General features: G+C 46.2%; 1 protein-coding gene across 1 annotated transcript in view; it reads left to right on the top strand.

The window, feature by feature from the left end:
* Aknad1 (AKNA domain containing 1) overlaps positions 1–11,258 on the top strand; it is a 49,841-nt gene extending 38,583 nt beyond the window's left edge. Inside the window, 3 exon segments of the mRNA XM_045137987.1 lie at positions 9,046–9,148; positions 9,288–9,408; positions 11,087–11,258. Of these exon segments, the coding sequence (XP_044993922.1) occupies positions 9,046–9,148; positions 9,288–9,408; positions 11,087–11,218 (356 nt within the window). The 3' untranslated portion in view covers positions 11,219–11,258.
* Positions 11,259–11,569: the final 311 nt, after the last annotated feature.

Genomic DNA, 11,569 nt, shown 5'->3' on the forward strand with positions numbered 1-11,569 from the left:
CTCTTCTTTTCTTCCTCACTCCCTCCTTTTTTTTTTTTTTTTTTTTTTTTTGTGGCACTGGGGAATTGAACCTGGGGCCGCACATATGTGAAGCAAGCTCTCTTATCACAGACTACATCCCCAGCCTTTTTCTCCCAACACGCGTCATACGTGAAACACGACAGAATCAATGAAATGGGATCTTGAACTTCCTTTGTGTGGTGGTTTGATTCAGGTGTCCCCCATAAACTTAACATGTTCTGAATGCTGGGTCCCAGCTGCTTTCTTGAGGTTTGATTGCAGCTTTTCTGGAGGCAGTATATTGTGGGGGACAGGCTAACGGGTGCTATAGCCAGTTCCTCCTTGCCAGTGTTCAACACACTCTCCTGCTGTTGTCCACTTGATGTTGGCCAGGAGGTGATGCCCAGCTTCTGCCCATGCCATGGTTCCCCCGCCATCAAGGAGCTTCCCCCGGAGTCTGTAAACCAAAATAAACCCTTTCCTCCCACAAGCTGCTTTTGGTCGGGTGCTTTGTGCTGCCCACAAGGAGGTAACTGCAGTACTTAGTGAACACACAATAGCTAAGGGCCACAAGTCACAGGGAGACAGTTTTCCTTCCAAGCTGAAAACACAACTTCCGGGACTAGGAAGATGGCTCAGCAGTTAAGATGCTTGCTTGCAAAGCCTAATGACCCTGGTTGATCCCCCAGATGCACAAAGTGGTGCATGCATCTGGAGTTCATTTGCAGTGTCTATAGGCCCTGGTGTATCATTCCTTCTCTCTCTCTCTCTCTCTCCCCTGTCTCTCTCTGCTTACATATATATATATATATATATATATTTGCATACATACATATATATATGTTGAGTTAAGGTTTCACTGTAGTCCAGGCTGACCTGGAATTCACTATGTATTCTCAGACTGGCTTTAAACTCATGGTGATCCTCTTACCTCTGCCTCCCAAGTTCTGGGATTAAAGGCCTGCGCCACCATGCCCAGCTAAAAATAAAAATATGTTTAAAAATACAATTTCAGCAGTTGGAGCTAACTGAACATGGCTACTGGGGTGCCCCATCCAGTAGATGTGGATGTAGAGATCTGCACGCTGGTGGAGAACAGAACCCCATGACCCTGCATTTCTTTCTGAGTTTGTGTCTCTGTTTCCAGTAACACCCCAAAGTACACTGGAGACCAGTGACAAATTCAGACTGAGCTCGTCAGTAGGCAGGCTTGTCTAAATCTGCACTCTCTGGCTTCCAGCCTGTCTTTAATGTCTGAGGGACAATGTATGCCAGTCTCCTTTATCCAGTGGGACCCTCTGGAGGGGAGTCTTCCCTGGCTACAAGACACCAGTGACTAAGACAGGAGCCCTGCAGACAGAAATGAGGAGGAGGAAGGTAAAGGCAAGGTAGAAGGAGGCCTCCACAACAGACGTGTAGCTGTTCTGTCGCTGTGACAGAGCCCCTGACGGAAGAACTGGGAGGAAGGAGGTATAGAGGGTTACTGGTGGAAAGGGCAGTCCATCCGAGAAAGGAAGGCATGGCGGTGGGAACGTGAGGTGGCTGGTCACATCACTTTGGTAGTCAGGACACAGAGTACACTGACACATAGAGCCAGCCAATAAGCCATAGATGCCCTCACTCACTTCCTCCAGCCTGCTGCCTCCTCCCCAGTCTCCCCAGTGCTTCTCAACTCCCAAAATAGCACCATGAGCTGGGGACCAAGTGTTCAGTCTCATGAGCCTGTGTCTATGGCGGTGGGGAGTGGGGAGGACATTTCACATTTACGTTATGATAGCAGAAAAGGCATATTTTTTTGTCACTGATTTGTCTTTCTTCTTTTCCCTGGTTCTCTTCTTTCTCTCTTTTTAAATATTTATTTGCAAGCAGAGCAAGAAAGAAGGAGAGAGAGTGTGGACGCACCAGGGCCTCTCTCGCTGCTGCAAACCAACTCCAGACACATGTGCCACTTTGTGTACCTGGCTTACGTGGTCACTGGGGAATCGAATCTGGGTCATCAAGCTTTACAAACAAGTACCTTTAACTATTGAGCCATCTCTCTTGCCCTCTCTTCTGATTTCTGTGGTGATTTTTCTACATTTTTGTCATTCAGATTCTCTTCTGAATTGAATCTGAATCTGAATTGTCTTAAAAGCATGATTGTTAGTTTTTGACTCCTAGAATGCGTACTGTTAAAGTTGGAGATGTGTTAAGGGCTCCATTTGGGTCCAGGCTCTTAGGAGGTGTACCCCCTCACGCAGCAGGGAGTACTGGGCCCCCAGAAGTCTAACACCATGCCTAGGCCGCATGGTGATCACACCCAAGGAGTCTACATTCCTGGCCTCTTATCTGCTAATAAAGTTTCCTCCCGCTTTTTAACTTTTATTATTTTATTTACTTATTTGAGAGAGAGAGAGAGAGAAAGGGGCAGATGGAAAGAGAGAGAGGATGGACGTGCCAGGGCCTCCATCCCCTGCAAAGAAACTCCAGATGTATGTGCCACTTTGTGCATCTGGCCTGTGTGGGTCCTAGGGAATCGAACCTGGGTCTGGGTCCTTTAGCTTTGCAGGCAAGCGCCTTAACCACTAAGCCATCTCTCCAACACCCTCACATTTCTTTTTCTTTTTTTCTTCCTTCCTTCCTTTCTTCCTTTTTTTTTCTTTTCCTTTTCCTTTCTTTTCTTTTGCTTTTTCAAGGTAGGGTTTCACTCTAGCCCAGGCTGACCTGGAATTCACTATGGAGTCTCAGGGTGGCCTCAAACTCATGGCAATCCTCCTACCTCTGCCTCCTGAGTGCTGGGATTAAAGGTATGTGCCACCACACCTGGCCCTTTTTTTTTTTTTTTTGAGACATTTTCTCACTCTATAGCCCAACCTGGCCTAGAACTCATTCAGTAGCCCAGACTATTCTCAAAATTGTGGCAACCCTCCTGCCTCAGCCTCCTGAGTGCTTAGACCACTACAATGAACCATCAGTTTTTTGTTTGTTTGTTTGTTTGTGTTTTGGTTTTTCAAGGTAGCATTTCACTCTAGCTCAGGCTGACCTGGAATTCACTATGTAGTCTCAGGGTACCCTTGAACTCATTGTGATCCTCCTACCTCTGCCTCCTGAGTGCTGGGATTAAAGGCGTGCGTCACCATGCCTGGCCTGAACCATCATTTTTATACTGAGCGTGATGACAGTCCTGTAATCACAACACTCAGGAGGCTGAAGCAAGAGGAGCACTGTCAGTTTGAGGCTAGCCTGTGCTATGTTGCTAAGTTCCAGGCCATCTTGGGCTACAGAGTGAGATCATATCTCAGAGAACCAAAAATAAACACACAGTAAATAATAAAATTTCTTTCTTTTTAAAAAATTTATTTATTTTTAAATTATTTTACTCTTTCAAGGTAGGAACTGTCTGTCTGGCCTAAGCTTGCCTGAAGTTCACTATGTAGTCTCAGAGTGGCCTTGAGCTCAGCCTCCTGAGTGCTGGGATTAAAGGAGTACATCAGCATGCCTGGCTAAAATTTCTTTTTATGAATTTAGAATACTTGAAAAAAATCTTTGTGTTCTGTGTTCCCTAGCATTCTTGTTTATATATTTGTTAAAATTTTATTAACTATTTCATCCATACTGAACACTTCGGGAAATGATAATGCCACTTTGGACATCATTTTTGATCCTCTGAATTTAATCATAGCTAACATTTTTCAGCTTGCTCAAATCCAAATTGGATCTGTTCCCAGAGAGTGAATTCAATATCCTTCCAAGATGAGTGCAATTCCACATCAGGGAAGTAAGTATTGTATTACTATTACTAATAAAGCCGGAGCCAGGCACAGTGGCTGTAACCCCAGCACTTGGGAGGATGAGGCAGGAAGACTGCCACAAGTTCAAGGCCAGTCTAGGCTAGACTGAGATCCTGTCTTGAAAAAACCATAAAGTGGGGCTGGAAAGATGGCATAGCAGTTAAGGTGCTTGCTTGCAATGCCTGATGGCCTGGGTTCGATTCCCCAGTACAAAATGTACAAAATGGCTTATACATCTGAAGTTTATTAGCAGCAGCAAGACACTCTGGCATGCCCGTTCTCACTCCCTCCATCCCTTTCTTTCTTTGTGTTTGCACGTAAATATTTTATTTATTTATTTATTTATTTTTTGTTTATTTTTATTTATTTGAGAGCGACAGACAGAGAGAGAAAGAGGCAGAGAGAGAATGGGCACGGCAGGGCCTCCAGCCGCTGCAAACGAACTCCAGATGCGTGCGCCCCCTTGTGCATCTGGCTAACATGAGTCCTGGAGAATCGAGCCTCAAACCGGGGTCCTCAGGCTTCACAGGCAAGTGCTTAACTGCTAAGCCATCTCTCCAGCCCGCAAATATTTTTTTTTAAACCATAAAGCTAATGAAACAAGATAAGAAACAAATTCAAATCCAGTATCATGGGTCAGGTGGATACAGTGTTCTGTTTTGTGCCTTAATACTTACCCAAGATTACTATCCTGGGGTGGCCAGCCTCATATAGTTCCATAAGAGCTATGAATGAGGTGCAACATACTTGTAGATGACAACATCATGTCACAGTGTCAAAAAACTGGATGTCCCTGAATCCCAGACCGTAAATGGTAAAGCGGGAATTCAAACCCAAGCCTGTCTAGAACTTCAAACATCTAGCTATTCATTCAAACAATATTTAATGTCAAATGCAGGATACTGCATAGGGTGCGGAAGATACAATAACAAAGTCAGTCACTGTCCCTGTGCTTGTAGAGGTCAATTTTGGGGGGATAGAGAAGGAAGAACTGAATGCTTATTGACCTAAAATGAGGGTTCGGAGAAACTGTGCCACAGGATGATTGTGAACAAGCAATCAGAGGGATGAGGGTAAGTGTGAAAGAGCTTCCAGATGGATGCGTGTGAATGAGCTATCAGGGGGGTGAGGATGAGTGTGAATGAGCTATCGGGGGGATGAGGATGAGTGTGAATGAGCTATCGGGGGGGTGAAGGTGAGTATGAATGAGCTATCAGGGGACAGGGATGAGTGTGAATGAGCTATCAGGGGGGTGAAGGTGAGTATGAATGAGCTATCAGGGGACAGGGATGAGTGTGAATGAGCTATTGGGGATGGAGATGAGTGTAATTGAGCTATCGGGGGTGAGGGTGAGTGTGAATGAGCTATCGGGGGGGTGAAGGTGAGTATGAATGAGCTATCAGGGGACAGGGATGAGTGTGAATGAGCTATTGGGGATGGAGATGAGTGTAATTGAGCTATCGGGGGTGAGGGTGAGTGTGAATGAGCTATCAGGGGGGGTGAGGGTGAGTGTGAATGAGCTATCAGGGGGGTGAGGGTGAGTGTGAATGAGCTATCGGGGGTGAGGGTGAGTGTGAATGGGCTATCAGGGGGGTGAGGGTGAGTGTGAATGAGCTATCAGGGGGGTGAGGGTGAGTGTGAATGGGCTATCAGGGGGGTGAGGGTGAGTGTGAATGGGCTATCAGGGGGGTGAGGGTGAGTGTGAATGGGCTATCAGGGGGGTGAGGGTGAGTGTGAATGAGCTATCAGGGGGGTGAGGGTGAGTGTGAATGGGCTATCAGGGGGATGGGGATGAGTGTGAAGGAGCTGTCAGGCAGATGAGTTTAGACATTAAGAACATGCCAGCTTTCGGTCCTTGGCAAGCTCAGGGGCAGTTGTGGCAGGATCCGGAGAAGGAGCGGCCGTGTGCAGAGGAGGCTGGCGGGGGGAGGGGGGGGGAGGCTGGGTGGACAGGGCCAGCTGGGCACAGGCTTCTTGTCACAGGAAGGGCTTCAGACTCTTTGTAACTATGGGAAGCCAAGGGTCTTTATGATTTCAAGGGGCTTTAACATATTTATTTTTTAATTTAAGTTTTAAAATTTATTTATTTGCAAGGAGAGAGAGAGAGCGAGAGAGAAGAGAGACAGAGAAAGAGAGAGAATGGGCATGCCAGGACCTGTAGCCACCACAAACAAACTCCAAATGCATGTGCCCCTTGTGCATCTGACTTACATGGGTCCTGGGGAATTGAACCTGGGTCCTTTGGCTTTGCAGGCAAATGCCTTAACCACTAAGCCATCTCTCCAGCCCTTTATTTATGTATGTATGTATGTATGTATGTATGTATGTATGTATGTATGTATGTATTTATTTGAGGAGAGAGAGAAAGGCGGAGAATTGGCACCAGGGCCTCCTGCCACTGCAGACACACACTTCCAATACTGCACTGCTTTGTGCATCTGGCTCTATGTGGACACTGAGGAATCAAATCTAGATCATCAGTCTTTGCAAGCAAGTGTCTTTATCCACTGAGTCATCTCTCCAGCTTCCAAGGAACTTTTTTTTTTTTTTTTTTTTTTGAGGTAGTATCTCACTCTACCTCAGGCTGACCTGGAACTCACTATGTAGTCTCAGCCTATCTCTGCCTCCTGAGTACTGAGATTAAAGGTATAGGCCACCATGCCTGACCAAAGGACTTTTTAAATCAGGGAGTTTTCCAGGGTTTTAAAAGTCACTGTAGTAGCTAGGTATAATGGTCCATACCTGTAATCCCAGCTTAGGGAGGCAGAAGGAGAAGGAGTGCCACAAGTTCAAGGCCACCCTGAAACTGGAGTGAATTCCAGGTCATCCTGGGCTAGAGCAAGATCCTACCTTGAAAAGCCAGCCAACCAACCAACAAACAGCAATAACAAAACAGCCAGGTGTGGTGGCTCATGCCTTTTATCTCAGCACTAGGAAGGCTGAGGCAGGAGGATGGCCATGAGTTCAAGGCCAGCCTAGGCTGTAGAGTAAGTTCCAGGTCAGCCTGTATGACAGAGTGAAGTTTAGGTCAGCCTGGCTTACAGTGAGGCCCTACTTCAACAAAACAAAACAGCACAGCACAGCCCAATCACTAGCTACGGCAGGAGGAGGAATGGGTCAGAGGAGCCAGCATTGGTGCAGAGTCCAAGTACTGTAGCCTGAGCAAGGGTGGTAGACATGAAAGACAGAAACTGTGTATTCAAAAAGCTTCAGAGGCAGGACCAGCAGCAAGCAGAGTGCCTAATAGTTCTGGTTCAAGCCCATCCCCATAAAGTCTGGTAATTTAAAATGTAGTCTTTGAGGCTGGAGAAATTGCTTAGCAGTTAAGGCGGTTGCCTCCGAAGCCAAAGGACCAAGGTTCAGTCTCTCTCCAGATCCCACGTAAGCCAGATGTACAAAGGCGAGGCAAGTGCAAGGTCACACATGCCCTCTGGGTGGTACAAGTGTCTCGAGTTTGATTGCAGTGGCTGAGGCCCTGGAGCATCGATTCTCTCTCTCTCTCTCTTGCTCGCATGCGCTCTCTCTCACTGTCTCTCTCTCTAAAAATAAATAAAAAAATTTTTTAAAGTAGTCTTTGGAACCAGACATCTGATGACACACCTATAATCCCATCACCTGGGAGTTTAAGACCAGCCTTGGCTACATAGCAAATACCAGTGCAGATGACAAGGTTACATATCAAGCCCTCATCTCTACCACACCCTCTCCTTCCACAAAGACAGGGGGAAAAAAATAACAACAACAAAAGAATGTAGACTTTGGAGACTTCTTTGGTTCTGTGTCCTGGGAAAGGTAGCTTAAGCTGTCTGAGCCTTCATTTACCCGTATGTAAAATGGGCATAATAGTGGGACCAGAGCCAATGAGAAGTGAGTTCCGTCCTGAGACTGGTGCTGGCCTTAAAGAAACAACTCAGCAAGAGGTGCCGTGAGTGTGGAACGAAGCGAGGCCTCATTCCAGGTGCAGGAAAGGGACCTCTGAAGTCCATGAAATCCCCAGGGCACCTCCTGCATCTCCTGCCTGAGATTCTTTTATTTTTATTTTTTTTATTTGAGAGAGGGAAACAGAGGGAGAGAGAGAGAGGAGAGAGAGAGAGAGGAGAGAGAATGGCACTCCAGGGCTTCCAGTCACCTCAAACGAACTCCAGATGCATGCGCCCCTTGTGCATCTGGCTTACGTGGATCCTGGGGAATTGAACCGAAGTCCTTTGGCTTTGCAGGCAAGCGCCTTAACTGCTAAGCCATCTCTCCAGCTCCTGCCCAGAGATTTTTTTTAAAAATTATTTATTTATTTATTTATTTGAGAGAGAGAGAGAGGTAGAGAGAGAGAGAGAATAGGCACATCAGGGCCTCTAGCCATTGCAAACAAACTCCAGACACATGTGCCACCTGGTGCATCTGGCTAATGTGGATCCTGGGGAATTGAGCCTGGGTCCTTAGGCTTTTCAGGCAAGTACCTTAACTGCTAAGCCATCTCTCTAGCCCCTGCCCAGAGATTTTTAATAGGAACCCCCATGCACAACGCCTCTCACCTGAAGGGCAGAACAAATGCAATAAGTGCACGGCATAACCAACTGACGTTAATGGGTTAGGGACAGAGGGATGAAGTGGGAGGTTCTGCGGTCACGTGCACTGGACGTGACTTTCTTAAGATGTTACTGAGCACAAGTATTTATCTCTACCAAAGCAGTGCATAGCAGAGGCAGCACAGAGGATGGCCACATCTGACCTATCACAAGCGGGTTCCTGTGGCAGGCCCCTCTTCATGGATTGAGTGAATAACCCCCTTGAGCTAGGGAGTATACAGTCTGAACACCACAGTGGCCTGACATCCCAGTCACAGGTTAGAGACTGGACACTGGAGACGGAATCAGTACAGTGAGTGTCCAGAGAGCCGGCTGACTTACAGACATCTGCTTTGCTGGCCCTGCTCTGCAAGCTCACTAGCGTGACATGAACTCAAGGTGCCTGTGGTAGGCAATTTTGTTATTGGCCTCAAAAGAACAATAAAAAAAAAGATAAAAATCCCTTTAGGGGCTGGAGTGAAAGCTTAGTGGTTAGCGGTTAAAGCGCTTGCCTGCAAAGCCTAAGTTCATCTCTCCAGATCCCACGTAAGCCAGGTGCACAAAGGTGAGGCAAGCGCAAGGTCGCACATGCCCGCTAGGTGGCAGAAGCCTCTGGAGTTCAATTTCAGTGGCTGAGGCCCTGGCACTCCAATTCTCTCTCTAAATTTTTTTTTTGAAAATCACTTTAAAGCTTTGACTCTTTGTGTTTCAAGGGAAAAAGAAAATGACCAATTTTGAGAGGCAGCAACTTATTTCTGAAGCTTATGGTGGTCAGCCCCACCACACTCCTAATGCTGTGAAGGCTGGGGTCCATGAGTGTGCGCGCGCACACACACACACACACACACACACACACACACACACGGCCATTACAGAGCCCAGAGCTGACTTGAATAGGGGAGTGTGCTTGAGAACGGGGCTTGATACAAAGTTCTAATATGCTTTTGCCTTCTAGAAAAAGTCCTGAGACTTTCATGAACTATAGTCCAGATCTTGACACACCCTCATCCCATTTGCACTTCTGCAAGACTTCTGGACTGTATGACTGCAGTAGCCTGGGTGAAACAGACTCTAAGGTGAGGACCGGGCAATCCTTCCAGCTCAGGAAATGGAGTATCCATAGCCACAGAACCGCTTCCTTTGACCCCATTACAGTGTGAGCTTCCAGAAAGTACTCCGCTTAAAAATAAGTCATGGGCTAGAGAGATGGCTCAGTGGTTAAGGCACTGGCCTGCCTTTGCAGGGTTTGATTACCAAGTACCCGCGTAAAGCCAGATGCATAAAGTGGCATGTGCATCTCAAGTTTGTTTGCAGTGGCAGGAGGCCCCAACATGCCCATTCTCTCTGTCTCTCTTCTTGCAAATAAATAAATAACAAATATTATAAAGAAAAAAACACAGGGCTGGAGAAATGGCTTAATGGTTAAGGCACTTGCCTGTGAAGCCTACGAACTCATGTTCAGATCTCCAGGTCCCATGCAGCTACAAGCACAGCGAAGCAAGCTCGCGGTGCTGCACATGCGCCTCAAGGGGGTGCAGCACCTGGAGCTCATTAGTAGCAGGCTGAAGGCCCTGGCATGCCCATTCTCTCTCTTTCTCTCTCTCTCTCTCTCTCTCTGCACCTCGTTCTCTCTCAAAAATAAAAAATTAAAGCCCGGCGTGGTGACACATGCCTTTAATCCCAGCAGTCAGGAGGCAGAGGTAGGAGGATTGCCCTGTAAATTCAAGGCCACTCTGAGACTCCATAGTGAATTCCAGGTCAGCCTGGACCAGAGTGAGACTCTACCTCGGAAAACAAAAACAAAAACAAAAAAATAAAACAAGGGGCTGCAGAGATGGCTTAGCGGTTAAGTGCTTGCCTATGAAGCCTAAGGACCCCGGTTCGAGGCTTGGTTCCCCAGGACCCACATTAGCCAGATGCACAAGGGGGCGCATGCATCTGGAGTTCGTTTGCAGTGGCTGGAGGCCCTGGTGTGCCCATTCTCTCCCTCTCTCTCTCTCTCTCCCTCTCCCTCTCTCTCTCTCTCTCTCTCTGCCTTTCTCTCTCCGTCTGTTGCTCTCAAATAAAAATAAACAAAATTTAAATAAATAAATAAATAAAACAAGCTGTGCTCCACAGCAGCCCAAAGACACATGGCCGTAGCAGCCACCTGCTTTGTATTATTCCTAACCTAGTTCCGAAGGGAAGTTCCTGGAGAGAATGTTCTGTGGGTGGGGCTTTGGCTGCGGAAGTCCCCTGGGTCCTGGCTGGAACCCGTGCAGTCTGTCCCAGCAACAATGTGGTGAGGCTGCCCAGTTTCCCATGTTCAAACTAGGAGCTCAAATCCCTGTGCTTCCTAAGTCTTACACACATGCACACACACACATACACGTATGGTATTCCTGGGTGTCCTAGGCCAGTGGTTATGACCTCCCAAGTCCCATTCAATGTCCCCTAAGAGTGTTTCTTTCTTCTTCTTTTTTTTTTCCTCCCTTTGCAGCAGGGAAAGGCCCAGCAAGTTGCTGACCTCACCCTGTGATTCATGCTCCTCAGTCACATGTTGGATCTTTTATTTCCTCCTTTTCTTTAACAAATACATTCCAACTCCTACTGGTTTCCTAGGAAACCAGCCCTCAAAAGTAGAAATAAACTTTGAGGAAAACCAAATGCTCCAAAAAATTCCATCTTGAAATGTTCAATAATGAGAAACCCCCAGTTTTTTCAGAAACATTCGTAAGTTTACGTAACTAAGATAAATGGACTTTTCTTCTGTAGATTTTAAACTCGGCTTTGGATCACGCCCTAAAGACAGCAACCATGTTGAAAAAGACTACTGATCAAATGATTAAGGCGATTGCAGAAGATCTTGCAAAAGCACAGAGATGGAGGCATCAACTATACTCCTAATTCCATCCAACGCACACAGGGCTAAAAAGAAAAGAAAGAAAAAAAGGCAAAGAAAGTTTCATCTTCCTCTAGAAAGTTCTTTACTTATTACATAATGTAGAAGGATGGCTTTCTACAGAAAATATCAAAACCATAAGAAATGAGTAACAGGACTTAAGTGGCAAAAAAAAAAATCCCGATTCTTAAAATCAGAAAAGTAACCAAGTATTTATATGAGAATGAAAATAAGTCTACAGAAATCTATGTTCTTCCTAACTCGTAATAAAGTAAAACAAAATGAAACAATAAAATTTCTTCCACCTATTAATCTGAAAAAAAATTAAAGTTTGATAAAAAGGTACCAGTGAATAT

Source organism: Jaculus jaculus, chromosome 19, assembly GCF_020740685.1.
Source record: "Jaculus jaculus isolate mJacJac1 chromosome 19, mJacJac1.mat.Y.cur, whole genome shotgun sequence".
NCBI lineage: Eukaryota > Metazoa > Chordata > Mammalia > Rodentia > Dipodidae > Jaculus > Jaculus jaculus.